The 20,968-nt window shown below is 34.1% G+C and overlaps 5 protein-coding genes across 9 annotated transcripts; 4 read left to right on the top strand and 1 right to left on the bottom strand.

Moving 5' to 3' along the window:
- The first annotated feature begins 487 nt into the window (after positions 1-487).
- On the top strand, positions 488-4,108 carry LOC118055189 (B3 domain-containing transcription factor FUS3). 4 transcript variants are annotated; one of them, XM_035067005.2, is made up of 6 exons: positions 488-1,736; positions 2,637-2,726; positions 2,887-2,987; positions 3,265-3,311; positions 3,410-3,456; positions 3,593-4,108. In XM_035067005.2, the coding sequence occupies exons 1-6, from the start codon at positions 1,398-1,400 to the stop codon at positions 3,878-3,880; spliced, it is 912 nt and encodes a 303-aa protein (XP_034922896.1). In that variant the 5' UTR covers positions 488-1,397; the 3' UTR covers positions 3,881-4,108. The 4 variants fall into 4 exon arrangements, with proteins under 4 accessions (XP_034922896.1, XP_073267650.1, XP_034922895.1 ...); XM_073411549.1 differs by having other exon boundaries at positions 2,637-2,714; positions 3,410-3,486; positions 3,593-4,106; XM_035067004.2 differs by having other exon boundaries at positions 3,410-3,486; positions 3,593-4,105.
- Positions 4,109-6,622: 2,514 nt separating this feature from the next.
- LOC118055390 (uncharacterized) lies at positions 6,623-7,462 on the top strand. Its single transcript, XM_035067285.1, has one exon. It carries the CDS (start codon positions 6,623-6,625, stop codon positions 7,460-7,462), a length of 840 nt encoding a protein of 279 aa, XP_034923176.1.
- Positions 7,463-9,587: 2,125 nt separating this feature from the next.
- On the top strand, positions 9,588-14,813 carry LOC118055190 (V-type proton ATPase subunit C). 2 transcript variants are annotated; one of them, XM_073410015.1, is made up of 11 exons: positions 9,590-9,903; positions 9,984-10,052; positions 10,449-10,576; positions 10,672-10,771; positions 11,202-11,269; positions 11,344-11,485; positions 11,689-11,805; positions 11,966-12,091; positions 13,241-13,324; positions 13,407-13,486; positions 14,267-14,813. In XM_073410015.1, the coding sequence occupies exons 1-11, from the start codon at positions 9,790-9,792 to the stop codon at positions 14,367-14,369; spliced, it is 1,131 nt and encodes a 376-aa protein (XP_073266116.1). In that variant the 5' UTR covers positions 9,590-9,789; the 3' UTR covers positions 14,370-14,813. The 2 variants fall into 2 exon arrangements, with proteins under 2 accessions (XP_034922899.1, XP_073266116.1); XM_035067008.2 differs by lacking the exons at positions 13,407-13,486; positions 14,267-14,813 and adding an exon at positions 12,429-12,493 and having other exon boundaries at positions 9,588-9,903; positions 13,241-13,299.
- Positions 14,814-14,943: 130 nt separating this feature from the next.
- On the top strand, positions 14,944-15,978 carry LOC118055191 (uncharacterized). The gene is made up of 2 exons (XM_035067009.2): positions 14,944-15,304; positions 15,398-15,978. Exons 1-2 carry the CDS (start codon positions 15,223-15,225, stop codon positions 15,862-15,864), a joined length of 549 nt encoding a protein of 182 aa, XP_034922900.1. The 5' UTR covers positions 14,944-15,222; the 3' UTR covers positions 15,865-15,978.
- Positions 15,979-17,401: 1,423 nt separating this feature from the next.
- On the bottom strand, positions 17,402-20,711 carry LOC118055192 (mitochondrial phosphate carrier protein 3, mitochondrial). The gene is made up of 6 exons (XM_035067010.2): positions 20,282-20,711; positions 19,326-19,687; positions 19,201-19,244; positions 18,182-18,396; positions 17,965-18,089; positions 17,402-17,878 (listed from the first exon to the last, which is right to left on the bottom strand). Exons 1-6 carry the CDS (start codon positions 20,585-20,587, stop codon positions 17,830-17,832), a joined length of 1,101 nt encoding a protein of 366 aa, XP_034922901.1. The 5' UTR covers positions 20,588-20,711; the 3' UTR covers positions 17,402-17,829.
- Between the last annotated feature and the right edge of the window lie 257 nt (positions 20,712-20,968).

The following is a 20,968-nucleotide window of genomic DNA, read 5'->3' as shown; positions in this document are numbered from 1 at the left end:
AAGATTTTTTGTATTATTTAAATGGTGCAACTCTTAAAATTAAATTTAAAAAGTGTTTGGAATATAATAAAAATTATTTTTTAAAAGTATTTTTTACTTGGAAATATATTAAAATAATTTTTATTTTATTTTATTTAAAAAAAATTAATTTTGATATTAAGATATTAAAGTATCTAAAAACATAAAAAATATTAATTTAAAATAAAAAATAAAAAAATAATTAATTTTTTTTAAAAAATACAAAAAACAATCATTATCTTGGCTTGGAATCATCTTAACAGTACTGCTATTCTGTAGATTTCAAAAGGAATTTAATTACTAAAAAAATCATTAAAAGCAAATAAATACACCCACACACCGTACGTACGAGTATACATACATATATATATGTATGTATGTATATATGTATATATGTATATATAGACCCACTAGCTCCAAAAAGCAAAATAAACCCTGGAATTGGCGCGCAATCAAGCCAGGACACCTATGACAGTGGTTAGTTTCTATTTCTCTATTCAAACTCGTGAAAACCAATAGGGAGAAGAGAGTGTTAACACCATTGATTTCTCAAAACAGTAATCAGAACTTTTGCAACACCTGTTCCCTCTCCGCCCTCCATTCGTCAACCTTTTCTTGGCCGCTCCGCCGCCGCCGCCGCCGTCACCGCCGCCACCCACAACCCCTCTTCATCCAGTTTTTATTCTTTTCCACCCTCCATACTCCACTACTATCTCTTTTCTCAATGTTAACCCTAACTAGCTAGCTACCAACCAAAGTATCCTAACCCTAGTTAGTTATACATCTTCAACAAGAGTACAAGACCATTGTATTGGTAGACAGTGTAACACTAAAAGATCCCTAAAAACTGGCCATGAATCCACATTGCACATTAGTCTCCATAACTACCTCAATGTAAAGACTAAACCCTAACTCTACCTTGTTCTGCGGCCAATCTCACCTACCAACCCCATGCCACTTGTAATTATTGTTGCAATGTGTTGGAGATTAAAAATACTAAAGATGGGCAATGGGGGCAAAAGATTTGAGAGGAAGCATCAATGAAAGAAACACAAATGGCATAAAAACCACGCAGTGAAATCATTACAAGAACCCTTTTTGCTAAAAATAGAAACAGAACTAGCTTTGCTGTTTTCTTGATGATCCCTTTGACCACTCACAGCATACAAGAAAGTCAAGAAAACATCCCATTTCGTGATTGCCGAGCGTCGATCACCGTTAGTCTCGATCTGCCAAGCCACACAGAGAGAGACAGCCAGTCTCTCTCACTGGTATCGATCTAAAGCGCAAGCGCGCACTCACTTATCAGTAGCTACTAGCACTCTTTGCTTTTTTATCAAGAAAAGTAGAAACCAAAAGAAGAAAACCCTTAGTAGCTAATGATGATGCACCAAGATGTGGTTCATGAGAAAACCGAGGCCTGTTCTTGGATGGCGGGTGGAGAAGGTGTCACTGTGGAGGGGGACAATAAGCAGAGTCCCAATATTGAAGGAGGTTCAGATCTTGTTATACTCGGGTCGACCCGTGACCGCCTTGTTGGTTCTATGGTGGATTTTGAGATTAAAAGGAAGAAAAGGATGCCCAGACAGAGGAGATCATCTTCTACTATCAATCACCTTCTCTCTTTTGCTGCTAATGCTTCCTGCTCTGCCACCACTCACCTGCACGTGCCTGCCTTCTCTCTTCCTCTTCAAGACCCTTCTTCCCTCCCCGCACGTGTGAGAATTCTTTTCATATTTAGCTTTAATTATTATGTCACTATATCATTAATTGTCTTGGATTTCCTTACTAGCTACTTCTGCTTATTTGGACAACTTGATGTTGTCTTGCTCAAGGTAATCTGAGAGGTAAGATTTTGCTAGTGGTAAGTTTCTCTTCTTTTAGTAATTTAATTAAACTTTTTAATATTGTTTTTGTACTCATTTTGTTTGACTGTGATCTAGCTAGAACAATTAGCTAAGATTTTCTTTGTTGAAAGGGAAAGATCAATTGTTCAATACGAGTATTTATGTATCCCAATTAATTGTTTCTCAAAGACATGAGTTCATGCAGAGCATTGAAAAACTTTGACTGGTATGTAACCAATTAACTTCGAAGAGCTGCTTTATGTATCTACTTCAGAAGCAGAGCAAATGCCATCATTTGGGGGATTTTGCATCGGACAGCTTTGACTGAACTCTCAGAACTGATCTGTTTCACTTATTCCAGAACACATAGAATTTAATGATTATGTTCTTCATTAGATCAATTCAATGCAGCATGTATAGTAACTTTCACGGTCTTATGCGGTAGAATACCTTGCAAGTTAATTGTTTGTCTGCGGTTTGTTATTGGAGAAATTCAATCGAAATTTGGAAATTGAATCTGTTTCTACCAGCTTCCAATTTTAATTTGCAATTTTTTCTTTTGTGATTTGCAAGACACATATGTTTCCTTCAATGTTCTTGCTTTGGTTTGAGCTCGTCACATATTGGACAAATCGTTGTTGCTATATGCTTGATATTGATTAGAAAATTTGACCACATTGTATCACTTATAAGTTGCCTCTTAATTCATGATTTGATAAGTTTTTCGAGATTATTAGTTGATCGACAACTCCAAATGATCTTATGCCATAGGTCATTGATCCAAGGAGACTTAGATTCCTTTTCCAAAAGGAACTTAAGAACAGTGATGTAAGCTCTCTGAGGAGAATGGTACTCCCAAAGGTCTAATTAATACTGTATTTTGTATTTCTCTTTTGTTGAGATTCATATATTTTGGACAATGTCGTTTCCTTGTCAATGCATCTTCATGGTGCAACAATTTAATCTCAAACTTCTTTTCCTAATTGAACTTTACATGTATTTTGATGGCTCAATAATTCAGAAAGCAGCTGAGGCACACCTCCCTTTTCTGGAGTCCAAGGAAGGGATATTTATCAGCATGGATGACTTGGACGGTCTACATGTTTGGAGCTTCAAGTACAGGTGCAAGCTCCCTCCCCTTTCCTTTTGATGGCAGAAATTACATATCAATAACGAATGGTGTGCATCAAGGGAAACGGAATAATATTTTTGTTAGGATTAACCTTTAGACGGCACATTTAATTACTTCGGAAAGTTTTTGAATTTAAATCTGCAAGACTGCCAAAAGTCATCAATTCCGATGGAAGGTGGAATTGGTTGGTTGGTTGCAGCTTCAAATAGGAACTTCATCAAGATACAGCTTCTGATCTCGTGCATTTTTCTATACTTTCGGAAGCAGGTACTGGCCTAATAACAATAGCCGAATGTATGTACTCGAAAACACCGGTAAAACCTTGATTACCTTGTAAAGTTCTCCTTCCAATTTTTTCTTCCATAGACAATATATGTATACAAATCACCAAACTTGTATCGGATTTTCACAGGGGACTTTGTTCACGCTCATGGATTACAGCTTGGAGACTTTATTATGGTATACCAAGACAGTCAAAGTCAGAATTATGTATGCTGCTATTCTAAACCTATAGATTGATGGTGAGGTTTCCCGTGAGAAAGTATCTTACCAATTCTTAAATGCTAATAGCTACATGTTCTTGATGTTTTCTCAGGTCATCCAAGCTAAAAAGGCCTCGGATCAAAATGTATATACTGATATAGCTAGAAATGCAGTCAATGACACTGTTCTTCATGATTATGAAGTTAACATATTCAGCTCCTTTTATGTGAATTATCCTGTGGTTGACAATACAGGCTTGTCGTTTATCTACGATACCACTACCTTCTCAAATTACTCACCCCTTGATTTTTTGGGTGGATCAATGACTAATTTCTCAAGGATCGGGCATCTGGAGAGCTTCGGTTCTGTTGAGAACTTGTCTCTGGATGACTTCTATTAGGTTTCTTATAAAGATAGCAGTGCATTTTGTTAAACAACAGAGCTTTACCTGAAATGAAGAGTGACTTAATCTTGTACAAATCAGTGTGCTTTTGCCTGTATATGTACATAAAATTAATAAATAAGAGTAGGCAGTCTAGAAGATGACAGGTCCAATGTTTGCTTCTGTTGGATTGATGTGCTTTCTCTCTGGAATTATCAATATATGATAAGTTATTGCTGAAGAACAAGAATAAGTTAAATTTGGAGCCTTGTAAATGTTTTATTGTTCATTACCAATTTAAGCATGACTAGATAGATGTCTCGTGAGACGGCACGGGTCAGAAAATGTTAGGTAATGCTAATGTTTCTAAAATTAAAAAAAATCCAAGACTCTCGAAAAAGCAATACAATTATATCCAATGATAAAGTATAATATTTAATTAAAAAAATATTAAAAGATAAAATTAAATAAATATGAACTAAAAAAATAATCAAATTTATGTTAATATTGTAAACTTGTAACTCGTGAAATTCTAGATTTTTCACTTCTTGGCTAAATTAAGAAGTTTCGTTTCATGTTCATATTTAATTAATTAATTTAACTTAATTAAAAAAGTTAAATTTAACAAAAAAAACTCGAGATAATCCAAGTTATTTTCATATTTAGTAAAAATCCTATAGAAAAAAAATACAAAAAATTAAAGGAACTCAATCTCTAATTAAATACATGTCAAATGATTAAACTGAAAAAACATGAGCTTAAAAAAAAAAAACCGGATAAATTTCTTAAATCTAAGTTAATTTTTTAAATTTGTAACCCTAAAAATCTTAAATTTAGAGTCAATTAAAAAACTCAATTCTCAATCAATTTAATGTTGAATAATAAAATAAGAAAAACAATATCAATTTTTAAAAATTATCAAAGTAAAAAAAATAGTAATAAAACAAATTAAGACCAAATCTAATAGGGAAAAACTAAAGAATGATGAAATTATAAAAAACAAATTCAACTTAAATAAAAGAAATAGTAGTTAAAAGAATAAGGACTAAATTTAAAAATAAAAAAAAATTAAAGGAGGATGAAATTGAAAAAAAAATTCTAATTTTATAAATTATTTTTGAAACAAATAGTAATTAAAAGAACATGGATTAAATCTTAAGAAGAAGCAAATCGAAAGACTATTTTGAAACTCTGGAAGGTCGAAAATCAACAAAGAGAAGAGAAAAAAAAAGGGAAACAAAAGAGAAAAGATTGTAGGTGTTAAACTAGAGGTTTGTTGGCCACATACACTGCTCAAGGATAGAGGGGCCATCAAAATCATTTGAACTTCCCCTAAAAGATATTATGTGGTCATCGTAAGACTCCCTTTGCGTCATCCATAAACGACAGGTGCAACAACCCATGTGTGGACACATACACTGCACGCATTAATTATTTTTTTTAATAAATATTTTATATTTATTAAATTACTAAATTTCTCCTTAATCAATTTTATTATAACAAAAAATGAATGAAAAATGCCCTTGAAAGTAGGTTTAATAATTTTTGTTTTTAAAGATAATTAAGTCATATTATTGTATTTAAAAAGTGAGAAAACTAAAAAGTTCTTGGACGCGAATTTAAATTTTTTTGTTTTTAAGAGTTATTATGTTATTTTACTATGAAAAACAAATATAAGAAGATCTATTTGTCTACGATCATTATGGTAATGATTAATGGATCCAATATCTTCTTATCTTTAATGATTAAATGATTAGTTCAATAGTTTTGTATCTTATAGGTAGAATAGTCTTTTTCACTGTTACTGTTCTAATCTAAAATAATATTTGTCTTGAGTTATTGTGAATGACTTTTGCTTTTTAGTTTTTTAATTTGGAGAAATTTAATAACTATTCATACTTGTTTCTTAAAAATAGATAAATATAAGGAGATGAGAGGAATAAAAAAGAAAAAAAAATTCAACTTAGATGAAAATATTTTTTTATTATCTTTTACGGGTTAAATTTTTTCTTGATTCTTTAAGGTAACCAAGCACGGATCTATAACTATATAATCAGATTGTGGGTGTTATTTATTTATTTTGATTCCATTTAAAAGGTATTCGTTTCTTACTATATTCATTAAAATCAAGGATTTTTTAAGTTGTTTTAAGAATATATTCATGATATTGATCCACTGGATTTATAATACTAGTAATGATGTTTTTATAATTAGCTAATACGTGAATAAATACTTGCGATAATTATCAAATCATTAAGGAACCAATAAAATAAAAATCCTATACCAGAAGGGAGAAAAGACTAAACAAGAAAGTAATTATACAAGGAAAACCTTCCATAAAAAATAGAGCAGATGTAAAACTAATTTGAATGCGTTAAGTTGTTTTAAGAATATATATTCATTATATTGATCCAGTGGATTTATAATACTAGTAATAATGTTTTTATAATCAGCTAATACGTGAATAAATACTTGTGATAATTATCAAATAATTAAAGAACCAATATAATAAAAATCCTACACCAGAAAGGAGAAAAGACTAAACAAGAAAGTAATTATAGAAGAAAACCTTCCATAAAAAATAACTGAAAGTAAAACTAACTCTACTGTGCGTAAAGTTGCCGCTAAGCTATCCGCCTTGGTTACGGGTAGTTCCGCCGCAAGCAGCGGCAGGGTCTATCTATAAATTAACAATTAAGAGAGACTAGGACTAGTCATAAAACAGGAATCTTATTATTTTCTTGTACAGCACAGATCGCCATGTCGACTCCTACTCTCTACAAATTCTGTCTAAGAGGGGAATTTGTTGATGATAGTAGAAGTAGGTTTCATCCAGAACTGCTGCACGTTTGCAGACGCGTCGTTTCTCTGTCTTATCAGAGAACGACGACCGAATTTGGCTGCAACCATAACCTGCCGTCAGCAATAGTTGAGTTCAATCTTGTGAATGTTCTCCGCCGTTACATGCTAGCGCCCGGTGTCGGATCGGATTCGCATTACAAGATATATCTTCCGGAAATCCGAAAGACGGGCACGAGTAGGACGGTTGAAGCTCCTTGTTCTGACGAAGAAAATAGTTTTCTTTGTAAGAAATCGGTGGAGGCTTTGGCGTACATGGGGGTCCCAGAAACCATACATAAAGAGATACTAGCGGCGATTGTATCAGAAAAGCGTCGCTTGATTACAAGGGGTGGTAGAGCTGGGAGTGCTGTTTATGTTGCGGTTGATGTTGAGGCCATTGTAGATCGACAAGACGTCTACGATGAACGTATTGCGTGCGAAGAGATTCTAAAGGCGATGGAGGAAGCAGTGCAACGTCTGAAACATCGGAATCATTACGGCGGAGGTTGCACTGAAAGATCGGAGATGAAAGCAGTAAAAGAAGAGAATACTACGTCTAAATCATATGGAGAATGTGTGGTATGCACGGAAGAGTTGACGTTTGACAAAGCTGCTCAGATGCCTTGCTCTCATGTTTACCACAGAGATTGCATTAGCCAGTGGTTCAAAACGAAGGATATCTGCCCCCTTTGCCGCTATAGGATACCTACTGTCATTGCCGAAGCACAGAGCGGAGGATGGAGGATCTTACACCTTTGATGTTACTGCTGATGGAGTAGAGGGAAACAGCTCGAGCTCCGGGGAGGGCTAACCTTCTTGTTCAGTAGCCCAAAAGAAAATTCGAATTCAATTTGTACTTTGTTCTTTAATTCTGATTTTGAAAAGAAATAAAGAAAGAATGATTGATGTTCGGAATTCAGTGAGAAATCTAGTATTTGGAAATTATTAATTCTCCCATTGATTTACAGTTTGGTCGTTGATCTTGGTTAATTATATATATTGCAAAGAACAAAGAAACATTACTGCTCAATGTAAATTCCCCCCTCAACCCTTGCTAGATCCTTAATCAACTAATTATTTTTTCTGACTGTTTTCTAATTCGAATCTGGCTTCATTTATTATAATCATGTTTTCCCACTTCACTTAAATTTCTATATTTTTTTTTATCAATAATCAAATCATCTTACATACTATATTATATATTTTTAATTCCCACCTCAAATGTGAAATTGATAATTTATTTCCATCTTATTCATACCCCAGCTAATTAAAGACTTGGGTGATATATTTTTTTATATTAATTTTATTATTTTTTTAATTTTAATTTTTTTTATTAGTCGATCAAGTCCACTTTGAACTGATCAATTTAATTAAGTCATGTCAAGACAAATTCCACATAATTTATTTTTAAATTCAGGTTAAATAAGAAGTTGAGCAAAAAGCTATTTTATATTAATTTTATTATTTTTTTAATTTTTTTCTTATATTTTTTTATTGGTTGGAAAAGATGTTTTTGGACCAGCCAAATCAGTAAAGTCATGCTAAATTAAATTTTATATAATTTAATTTTAAACTCAAGTTAGGTAAGAAATTCTACCACAAGATTTAAGGTTGATATAATTGATCAAATTTAACAAAAATACTAAATAATTCTCCACAAATATTAAACTTTGATTTAACATGTGGAGTAGAGTGCGTATAAACTGTTTACTATTACTAAACATTAAAAGAATTGAGGTGAAATATCTTGCTTGCACCATTCAAATCAAAAGTGAATTAAGTCTATATTTTTTTTCTTTCCTTTAATTAAAAGATTTTGTTATTGTTTTTTTTTAATCTTATCTTTAAACAACTAATTAATTTTGAATTAATCTTTATAATTTATTTTCTATAAGATTATCACAATCCTAAACAAATATTATGATATTTGGTTGGCACTTGATTTTATGAATATTTTTTTATCATATAATTAAGTAAAAAATAGCTAAAAAACAAAGTTATTAAATCTACTGAAGTCCATGACCTAGGTAATTGATTTGACAGTTTAATCAGAGTCTGATATGTTTTTACTTGTTATTGAGATTGTCTTCGTACCCGTAAAGTTGACTATATTATGTTGGGACAATTTTTATATAATTTAATTTAAAATCCAAACTAAAAAAGAAATAAGATCAAGAGGTTTGAAAATTTACTCATGGGGTTATATTTAATAATAATATCAAAAAATTCATTGATATTTTTTTATAATATTTTGTTTTTATCTAACATATAGCTTAGTGTGATCCAATAGGCTAAATAAATAATTCAATAATCTTCATGGACAAATTACATGACATTGCTGGTTAAATAAATAAAAGAAGAATCTTGTTCTAATTTGACGGATTAATAAAGAAACATGGTTAAATTCGGGTGAGGTATATTGATTTGTAATTTTTTTTTTTCTTATCCTAGTATTTTTATATTTTTTTTAAAAGGTAAGACTAGTATCGTTCAAGATTCGTGATTGTCCCTTCTAATAAGTGTACTTTTAAAGAATTAAATTTATATTTTTATTTTTGTAGAGATATAATATTGTTTTAACTGCTAGATTAATATTTTATTGGTAAAAATTAAAATAAAAAAGAAAAAAAATTTGTAAAAACATTGATTTGTAATCCATTTGACCAAATAAAAAGTTAACCCATCCAAATCAAAGAGAAAAGAAGAAGAAGTTGAAATAACATTATTTTAATTAAAAATAATGAATACAAGTTTACCCAATAATCTTTTTTTAATTAACCCGGGCAAAGTTCGAAACGGTAACAAATAACAATGCTTATGATAGTAGAAATTATTTAATCTTTTATGTATTATTTTATCAAGTAAAATAATACAATGCCTAGTTTTACTGGTCAGCAATCATCCTTACACCGCCAGGAAGGCTCCACCGAAATTAAAACAGAAGGAGAAGAAGAAGAAGAGGAAGAAGAGGAAGAAAATCAATGCAACTCTGATCTCTCCCTCTGTTCTCTCTCTACCTACGAACCGAACCCCTCTTTCTCTCTCTAATCGAAATCGAAAACATCTGAGTAAAAAACAAAAAGGAAATGACGAGTAGATACTGGGTAGTTTCTCTTCCGGTTGAAAACTCAGCTTCTTCTGTGTGGAACCGTTTGCAAGAACAAATCTCAAAGCACTCTTTTGATACACCTCTCTACAGGGTTTCTTTCTTTCTCTTTCTTCTTCATCTGATCTGTTTACTTTAACCTTAATTTTCTGTTATTTCCTTTCCGTTTCGCAGTTTAATATCCCTAATCTTCGTGTTGGAACCCTCGATTTACTCCTTTCCCTTAGTGATGATCTCGTCAAGGTAATTTTTTTCTTTCTTCTTAATTCTCTATATTTCTGATTTATGCAATTGATGTCTGTTTGTGTCTCAATTTAATGATAATCATTGTGGAAATGTGAAATTTAACTCTCTGGTAGTTTAAATGTTGGGATTTTTGGCAATTAATGGAAATGCGAAATCAAGATTTCTGTAGTTTAGTAGTTTGACTTGATGATGATGATGAAATCGTAATTTTGCACATTTTGATAATTTAAATGCTTGAATTTTTAATGTTACTTCAATTTTTTTTTGGATCGAGGGGTTGTTATGAATGATTTGATTTTTCTTTTTCTTTTTCATTTTCTTTTACTGCTGAATGTTTTAATAGTGCATGCTTTGGTTTTTTGGAATTTTTGGTTGATTGAATTGAATGTGCAGTCGAGTAACTTTATAGAAGGAGTGTCACACAAGACCAGGAGACAGATTGAGGAATTTGAGAGGGTATCAGGTGTGGAGAGCAATGCTTTGACAGTTGATGGTGTGCCAGTTGACTCTTACCTAACCAGGTTAGTTTTGCAGTCCATTGAAATTTTGATGTGAATTTGGGATTTGGGTTTTGGGGTTGATTTTCTCAGATTGTGTTTTGGATTTGTGATTTTAGGTTTGTTTGGGATGAAGCAAAATACCCAACAATGTCTCCTCTAAAAGAGATTGTGGATAGTATCCATAGTCAAGTGGCGAAGATTGAGGATGACCTCAAGGTGATTATTGTTTTTTGGATAATGGAACAGTTGATTGTCAATTGATTTGTTTTTTTATGTAAGCATAGGAGAAATACCAGGAGTAACACACCACATTTCTTATGGTAGATAACATTTAGCAAATCACCATGTCACGAGCTGAATTTCAATATCTAACCTAGATGAAAAGCTTTTAAGCTCATTCATACATGTGTTTTATGCTCTTGCATTTTTTATGCTACTATTATGTGCTACTGTTAGATGCATTTATTGACTTGTACAAAAGTACGACACACTGCCAGCCTAGTTGCAATTTTTAGTGTTCCTTAATATTAATTGATGAAAAACTCTGGTATTTCATAACCCAGGCCTAAATATTTAAAACCTGGCTATAGCTCTAGTAGCATATTCAGTTGGGAATTTGAACTTTTAATCCTGTCCTTTCTGTTAGGTTCGTGTTGCTGAGTATAATAATGTACGTAGTCAGCTCAATGCTATCAATCGGAAGCAAAGTGGAAGGTATTCATATCCCGAGTTTTGATCTATCATTTACATCTCTTATTTCTGGCATGACCCTCCTTTATCTGTTTCAGCTTAGCTGTTCGTGATCTTTCGGATTTGGTGAAAACAGAGGACATTATTATCTCTGAACACCTCATAACCCTCCCCGCAATTGTTCCCAAGTATTCACAGAAGGACTGGTTGGCAAGCTATGAAACACTGACTAACTATGTGGTAAGATGTGTTTCTTTATATATAAATGCTTCTATCCGTGGCTCCAGCTTGGATGGCTATCGTCTCTAACAATGATATGGATTGTTGCCTGGGAGACCTGTTCACTTAGGCACACGTGAACTGATGGATTTAAGCATGCCATGCTTATATTTTTCTTGCCACTTCTCAATTCCAGCTTGATTTATCCATCTTGTGTCTTTTAGGTTCCCAGGTCCTCCAAGAAGTTATATGAAGATAATGAATATGCTCTTTACACAGTAACACTATTTAAGCGCGCGGCAGACAATTTTAGAACAAATGCACGTGAAAAAGGGTTCCAAGTGAGTAGTACCCAGTTTGACTTACTCTAGCTTTTACTCAAATGGTTCTAGGAGTAACTCAATCTTGTGCTTTATAGATATAGAAAAAATTCGAGTTTTTAATATTTAACTTGGTCTAGAATCTCTAATGCATTATGTTTCTGTCTCTCGTGTGATTTAGATTCGTGATTTTGAATATAGTCCAGAAGCACAAGATAGCAGGAAGCAAGAGTTAGAAAGACTTGTGCGGGACCAAGAAAGTTTGAGAAGTTCTCTTTTGCAGTGGTGCTATACTAGTTATGGAGAGGTAATTTTCTTCCCTTCCTTTCCTTTTTCCTACTTTTGGGGCAATATAATGCAGGTCAGATTTGGATTAATCCGCCTTTATATTTTTGTCGTTGAGTGGGGTTTGACAAGATTTCTAATTATAGGATTAGATAACCAAAACTTAAAGTTTTTGGATTTGTAGTTTGATGTTGAGGTCGGTTGTGTTGATGATTGAGAGATAGGATGGCTGCTTGATAGCTGGAATTGCATGTTCAATTTCTGGAAAACCTTGACATGCAACTTAAAGAACCATAGTTTGGAAGTAGGACTTTGTGGAATTAATCGGCCAGGAATTAATTAGGTTTTTGAATTTACAGGGATTGACGAGTCTGATGTTGCAAATAAAGCCAGGAGCTGAGAAGTTTGGTGGCGGTCTGTAAATGTACATGAGATACTGTCATGTAGAATTTTAGTGAGGAAGAGAGGAAGTAGGTGGTGGAGGTGAAGGAGGAAAGGAGAAAGAATAAGAGGGCCTAGAAAAAGAGAGAGAACCGAGAGCTCAAATTAGCCTTTCTTGTATTTCAAACTGGAATGAAATACTCATCAACTCTTTGTCAGGGCCTAGGATACTCATCTGCACAATGTATTTTACATTCCATAGGGTTACTTAGCTAAGCATAAAAATTACCCTGGAAAATATATTGGTCTGTCTCTAAAGCTCCTGCCTGGCTTCTGTGATGGAAGCAGATGATCACATGCTAACATTCAACTGGTTGAGATGTGTATCTGCTGGTCTGGTGATTTGCTTGTTGATTGACGGACAATTTCATGTCTTGATTGCTTTGGAATTTGATTCCATGATTTTTTTTTTCCCTGCACAGAGCAGTTTCTTTTATTTTGACATGGTTGGAGTCTACTGACTCTAAAACCCTTCTTCCCACCCAACTGAACGAGCCTATGTGCCTCAGGGTCTAAATGATTTTCAGAAGTGCTGAAGTCTTTGTTAATACTTTTCAGACATATGCTTCCTTAAGTACTCTTGTATTTTTTGTTGTTTGTATCTATATTGAATACTGTTTCTTGCAAAAAAAAAAAAAATGTTGAACTGTTCCTTTATTTTCTCTTTTTTTCTCTGGCTTTGGCTGCGCTGCTAGTTCCCTTGTTAACTAAACAAGTTTATGACCTGCAGGTTTTCAGCTCTTGGATGCATTTTTGTGCTGTTCGTGTCTTTGCAGAGAGCATTCTCAGATATGGATTGCCCCCATCTTTTTTGGTGAATATTCATCTTATGTTATTCCATGTTTTTCCTATGAATCATTTTTTTCACCAAGCATTGGCTTTTGGGACCATTTCAGGCTTGTGTTTTATCTCCTACTACGAAAAGTGAGAAGAAAGTACGTTCAATCCTTGAAGGATTTTGTGACAATTCAAACAGGCAAGTTTGTGTACCCTTTAGATATAACTACATAACTGGATGAACCACTTTGAAGAATGCCAAAAGCTACTGCTTGATGTTTTAGTGTCTGTTTGAGAGTATGATAAGGGTTGCATTTCAAAGTGTTTTTCACTTAGAAATGCATAAAAAATAATGCTTTTTTTTAAAAAAATTATTTTTGATATCAACACATCAAAACCATAAAAAAACACAAAAAATGGTGAAACAGTGGTTCAACCTCAACACCACATTAATCGATTGCAAGCTTGGACAGCATCACCTTGTTTGCACAAAAGATATCGAGGTTGTTATCACCCCTCTCTTTTTTCTTTTTTCCTTTTTCAAGAGGCTTTTCATGCACACAGCTTTATGGTTCTGGTGGGAATAAATCATATTTCTCTGGATGGTCATGAAAAATTTGGAGGGCTTATGTACGTCCATAATATTTTGAGCAGTGGTAAGAAATAGTTCAGAGATTGTCTGTAGTGCTTTCTTCTAGAGAGCTCTGGATTTTGTGCTCCTTTATCTTTGAGAAGTAGATGAAATTCTCCAATGTTGTAGAAACCTTGTTTTAAAGAAATCTGAACAGATTTTAAGCTTTTTTCAATTCTTTAAAAGAAAAGGAAAAAAAAAAAATTGTCGACGATCTAGTGAATCAAAACTTATAAATTATGTTTTCTTTGACTTTTTTATTGCTTGTATCATGGAATTTTGCACACATTTGTATTGTTGTCTTCTAAAATTCTCTCCCGGCATGGTACTTTGATTGTTCTAATGCAGCACACACTGGAAATCTGAAGATGAAATGGGAGGAGGGATCTTTGGTTTAGGAGGCGAAGCTGATACTTATCCTTACCCGTCCTTCACAATCAATCTTGTTTGACCTCAGAGGTTCCAATTTCTTGTGTGTGGCAAACTCCAAGTCCTAGGATTCCTTTTGATATCAATAAATGGACGGGAATGATGACACTGTATATTAGCGTTGATTCTTTGGTTTATTTATAATCTGAGCATGCGGATTCCTGTGGAGTTCTCATGGATTGCGAGGGTACAATGCTTGAAGGGAAATGTAATGACTACAAATCTGTATTTTAACACCTATGTTTTGAGGTTGGTACTAGAGTTCATTGTGTGGTAATTGGAAGATGCTCCTTGTCTATGTATTATGATGACATGAAGAAAGACCACATGCGTTTCATGTATTTGTTTATTTAGCTAAGTATGGTCTGAGCCTGGCTTAGCCTGACAGGCTTGTGCCTTATTTTGGCCTGCTGAAAAAGCCGGCTAGTCGACCTTAATTTAAAGAACATTTAATTTCTTTTTCCTACTTTCATAGCATATTTCTTATCTCGAGCTTCTCCCTGTTTATTTCTTATTTGGAGCTTTCCTATTCTTAACTGTCTGTAAGCCCTAAATTCCTTTTCAGCACGGAATGTTATAACTAACACACACACACACACACACACACACACACACATATATATGTGTATATATATATATATATATATCTAGATTTCTGGTTATTGACTAACCCTGTCAAGGAGGCATAGAGATCCAGGAGAAAATAAATTTGTCCAAAAACAAGGTACATTCTTATTGAGCTAATGAGCTGATTTACGTGGGGATTTAGTTATTCTTTTCATCAAGAGATTTAATGGTAATCTACATGGTTATGATCTGACACAAATGTTTGTAGAATAACATCTCCTGGCCTCCTCTTTTGGAAGTCTACCACGATGATGACGGTGAGGTTGAGTGGATTCTGCGACTGTGAAGGATGCTGGCGTAAGGTGAATGATGCTCTCTCCGGTATCAAAGGTACGTCATCATCCTAAAGTGAATTTGTACATTGCCTCTTCTTTTGATTCTTAACAACTCTCTTGTGTGGGTTCTGATCAATAAACTTGGCAGGGATTAAAGGGAGATTAATAGACAAAAAGAAGTTCCTTGTCACTGTCACTGGCACTGTGGACACTGAAGCCTTGAAAGCAAGATTGGCTAAGATAAGAAAGGGTGTCAAGGTTGAGGTTATACTCCAAGGTGACGGGGAAAAGAAGGAAGAAGAAACGAAGCCAAAAGAGGAAGCTAATTTTAATGGGCCCTATAATGATCCCCAACCCTATGCTTATTTTAATGGGCCCTATAATGATCCCCAACTCCAATGTCTTGCTGGTAGTAGTGGGCCCTATAATGATCCCCAGCCGTATGCTTATTTTAATGGGCCCTATAATGATCCCTCGGCCCAAGGTCTTGCTGATGGTAGTAAGCCCTATAGTTATCCCCCGGCCCAAGACCACGCTCATGGTAACGGGTCCTTTAATTATCACCCATCGCAAGACTTTGCTGATGAAATTTCTAATGCATGTTCTATTATGTGAGCTATTCATTCAAAAGAAATAAAAATCCACTACAATAAGTAGTGGATGGTATTAGAGTTTTTTTTTTTTTTTTGAATTTATATGTTTTAGTAAGATACCCCGAGTTAAATGTTATCTTCTTTTTATGGAACGAGTTCGATAGTTTTGTGATAATTCTTGCTGTTGGTAGCCTAAAAAGAGAACAATAGCTTGCTTATATAAAATGAAAAATAAACCAACTTAATATAAAATAAATCATTTGTATTTATACATGAAACAGTTTAATCCCTCTAGCTCAAAAAATCTCATTCAAATACACAGTGATTGTAAAGAAACCCGATTTCTAGGGCTAGAACAGACATTTCCATCCCTCTAGCTTCATGGAATAATAGTTAATGTTGAATTCATTGCAATTTCTTTGTACATCATGCTCTCTGCATTTTAGACGGTCAAAGTTATCTAGGGAGAAAATGTTAAGTGATAAAAGAGTTTTCAATTGAGAAAAAAGATTAAGTTTTTATATTGAGGTTATTACAAGCTTCATTAAAATTTATTTTGATTTCTTTTCGGTGTTCAATAATTTAAGCAAGATTTATTGTGTTTATGCAAGATATACAGTTTTAATCTTTACAATTATTATAGAGTTTAATTTAGTTGCACTATAAAAATTAATTTTATATTAACTCTTGAATTCCATTAAGAGTTTGATGATAACACACAAAGTTCTTTATATTCACTATAGAAACTTTTCAACTCTCCTAATTAGAGAAATGCAAGCCCATATATATCGACTTCGTTTGATGAAATTACCACTAAACATAAATATATTGGTATCTTAAAAAAAATACACAACAAATTAAAAAGGTTTCTGCCCAATATAAGGAAGGATTTATTTTGAATAGTATTACTCCACTTTTGTCTTTTTATGTGGTAACTAACAGGAAGAAGGTGAAAACGATAAGGCAATTGAAAAAATATAAGAAAAAAAACCTAACAAAAAGCTCTAGCCATTAATAACATGTTGATGCAGATATGAAGTCAGAATATACCACGGAAAATTACAATATTGTTTGTGTATTTTCCTCTCTTGATTAGTTGTTTTCAAGAGATAAACTATTTATAATGCCAGTAAATAGCAAATAACAGAATATTATAAATCCTTATTATGTATCACATTTAAATATCCTCTCTGTAGCATTACTAAAAGAAATTTACAAAGTTAATACAGTAACTCACTCTTCTTTACCACATGACACAAAGATATGCTAGCACCATGCATTGAAATAGAATTATAATACATAACTCAAATGGAAAAAACCTAATGATAAACACTTAAACAAATGAAAGGTATTTCTTCACATATTCTCTAATGTTTTTAATTGCACAAACCAAAGTTCACTTATAAAACAAGTAACTATCTTCGAACCAGCTTTGGTGCCTCAGTAATGTATTATAAGACTCTGTTCTCTAAATACCGTGTATATGAGTTTATTTAATTAAGATGAGTAAAAAAGCAAAAAGGAATGCCAAAAAAACATACATGTAATAACAACGATGATTGCCGTAAAAAGGGGACCCCGAATCCCATGCATTCACATCACATGGCCAATAACATGCAAGTTCCCACATAAGCACTCAAGAGAAATTCGGTCAGGACAAAACACATCATCTCCCCATTTGTCCATTATTTTGGTTTTCCTGGCGAGGGGATGATGGGATCCTTATATCAAACTGAAATTTCATAAATGATCTAACTAGCAAAAGTTTTCGTGATCTGAGAAGGATGGGAACAACAAAACTATCCCCCGGAAAACCATAAGTAGTAGTCAAGATGACAAAAATCGACAATGAGTCTTGAATGTAAAAGAATAATCTCCGTTGGCTTGGGATTACTCAAGCAGCTCTGATCCTATATTTATTAATCCCTATATGATCTCCCAGGTTCCATTAGAACAATACAAACCACTCCATCAATAGATCGAAACTTTATACCTTTGCAGGGGCAGCAGCAGGGGCAGCACCACCAGTAGTAGGCCTGAAAATTCACATCAAATCCTTTTTAGCAATGCAACACCAGATCAAGTCACAGTGAAGCTTTTACCACTAATAGGAAATACTTACAATCCCACAAAAACTTTGAACGCATCATAGATGCCCCACTGAGCTCCGGTAAGTGTTCCAATCATGACAATACGGAGAGGCAGCCCACGAGTGAACAGACCCCACACACCTAGCTTCTTCACAGCCTGCAAAACCAAACATAAATAAAGTTTCAAAAACGCTAACAAGGGGTGGAAAATAATGTTTTTCAGGGAATTCACTGTGAGAATGTACTCACGTCACCAACAGTTGCCCCTTTAGCATTGTTCAGGAAAGAGACAAGATTATCTGCGGGATGTGACACAATAGCACAAAACACACCAGCAACATAACCACCAGCAAAGCTAACACCAAGCTGCAGAGACTTGCTGCACTGGTCCTTTGGCACGGGGATGGAATACTTGTAGATCATCTCTACAATAGTCTCAAAAGATGCAAACTTCATCATTGTATCTGCAAGAAAACAATCAAAAATATGTAGCATTGTCAGCAACAGGTACCACTGATATGACCAATAATAACTCAGACTATGGTATAAACAGCAACTCAATGACGCCAAAATTAACATTCAAGACAGCAAAAGCTCCATGTAACTTTTGCCATCCACCAGAAGCTCAGACCAGGCATTTTTTGCAAGAAAAACCATGAACCACAAACTTAAATCGCAGCATGAAAAAGCAGAGAAACCTCAATGAATAAAACCATAGTTCTTGTGAGCTACACACTTGAGCAAAAATGAAAAATGCACTGCACACCATCAAATAATTATACAAGTTTTTTTTACCAGCATTTTGGTTCAAGGCTACAGACAATATCAGTTCGAAATTCCAAACTTTTGCACACAAACAAAGCTAATTTTCTACTCTCTTTTAAAACATGCAGGATGAAACAGTTCCAAACAAAATGTTGCCAACAAAGAATAACTTGGACAAGCATGTATCATGCTTCTAAATGTACATGATAACTTAATACGAAATGCTCATTTCAAACAAGAAAGAAGATGAATCATTATATAACCATGACCTAAACACGTCCTTTAAAGGCTAAAAAAGAACATAGCGTCTTAAAAAGCTGTAAAGCTCCAACACTTACAAAATAGCTTGCTTGCGTAGTAAGAGTTCAAAAGGAATTAAAATAGAATACAAAATTGAAAATATAAAATTTACTGAACGGATGAAATCATGCAAAATAATATATGAATTTCTTAGCTCTACTGAGCATCAAATAACTATTAAAAAGTAAAGATGTCAAACTTACATGGTATCTGGCGACCCCAGAGAGGAACGATACCTTTGTACAACCTAAAATAAACAGCAAAGTTAGTTACATATAAAACTTAACATAAATCATCAAAACAAATAATGGACAACTTAAATGCATACCCAAGAGCACCTTCAGCTTTCACAAACTTAGGCATTCCATCAGACAAGCCTCTAGCAAACCCAGGCTGAGTTTGAACTCGAACCTTCACCGCCTCAAAGGGGCAAAGAGCAATATCTGCAATCACCTCAGCAGACGCAGAACCAGCAAGGTAAATCAAGGTCTTGTACTTGGCTGCATACTCAGGCCCAGCAAGATCAGAGTAGTACTTCTTAAAGAACTCATAGAATCCAAATTTGCAGGCCCCCTGAGCACTGTAACCAAGAAGGGTAGGCACCCAACCCCTGAAGAAGCCTCTCATTCCTTGCTCCTTGAGTAGAACTCCAAAACCAGATGAGATGCTCTTGTACTTGGCAGGGTCAATCTAAAAAATCAATCATATAAACATTAATCGATATCCTCAATATTTTAACATAACATTGCTAACCAATTCATCTCATATTTGATGGCTGTGGCAACATGTGGTTTAAGAAAACATCAACCACGGGCAAAGATAAAACCCTAAATTTTCATTGCTTCCTTATTCTCTTAATACGTAACACTATATAATGCATTACAAGGAAAGTATGGGCCAACATATGACAGTCTATAACAGATATAGCACAATAACAACAACGAAACCCTAAAAACATAAAAATCTGTGAAATGCTCAACCAAAATGAATCAAGCAGTCACTCTATTTATACCTCAGCTAGCAAAAAACAGATTAAATCTAACACTAAAAAACATAAATTGAAACTGCACATTTGGAAATGTCAAACAGATCTGATCTCTTATAAACCAATTAAAAACACAAATATCTTTTAAAACGAACACGATCTAACACTAAAAACTACTAAAAGCAAGCAGAAAAAACCTAAAAATCGCCACATCAACAGAAACAGCGACATAGATCTGAACTAAAAACGACAGAGAAAAAACGACGCAAGAGAAGCGCAGATCTAGTAAAAACGGACACCTGCATATTACACTTGACAAGGTCAAGAGGAGTAACAGTCGTATGAGTAAGTCCACAGCTAAGAATACCACCAACAGTACAGGCAGCATAGAAAGCAGGTGAGTACATCTCGATCTTTTTCCCAGGCTCGCTCGGAGCCGGGATCACAAATCCGCCACTGCTCTTCCTCCCCATAGCCGGGGTTAACGACGGAGAAAGAGAAGGTTGATCGGAGTGGAGGAGCGTAGAGAGGGCGAGAGTCTTAGCGGAGGAAGAAGAGGAGTAGAGGAAGCTAGGGATCAGTGACTGTTGTCTATGAGAATCCATTTTTGCAAGGGAGCGAGAGAAGATGAAGAGAGCAGCAGAGAAAGGTTTTTTAGGGGTTCTCTTCTCCGCCTGCCTGCTTAAACTCTCGCTTCCAATTAAGCTGTAAGAAAAGTTGTGAGGATCCGTTCCGATTTATTGGCTGTTGTCCACAACTCTCGCGTGTTTCTCACGAGCCCTGTTTTTTTTTTTTTTTTTTTTCTAAAGAAAATAGGGGGCGTTTCTTTTTCGTTATTTACAAGTGGAAAAGGCTAGGGCTGATGCAAAAAAATAAAAAAAATAATATATATTGTTTATGCTAAATTATATGATTTATCTCCAAAGAACTGCAAATTGCTTATTCGCTTGATATAATGAATATAGTTTGGTCCGGCTGCGTATTTT

The sequence above is a fragment of the Populus alba genome, chromosome 1 (genome assembly GCF_005239225.2).
Source record: "Populus alba chromosome 1, ASM523922v2, whole genome shotgun sequence".
NCBI lineage: Eukaryota > Viridiplantae > Streptophyta > Magnoliopsida > Malpighiales > Salicaceae > Populus > Populus alba.
Note: the sequence above shows the minus strand (reverse complement) of the source record. Positions and strands in the feature narration are given on the sequence as shown.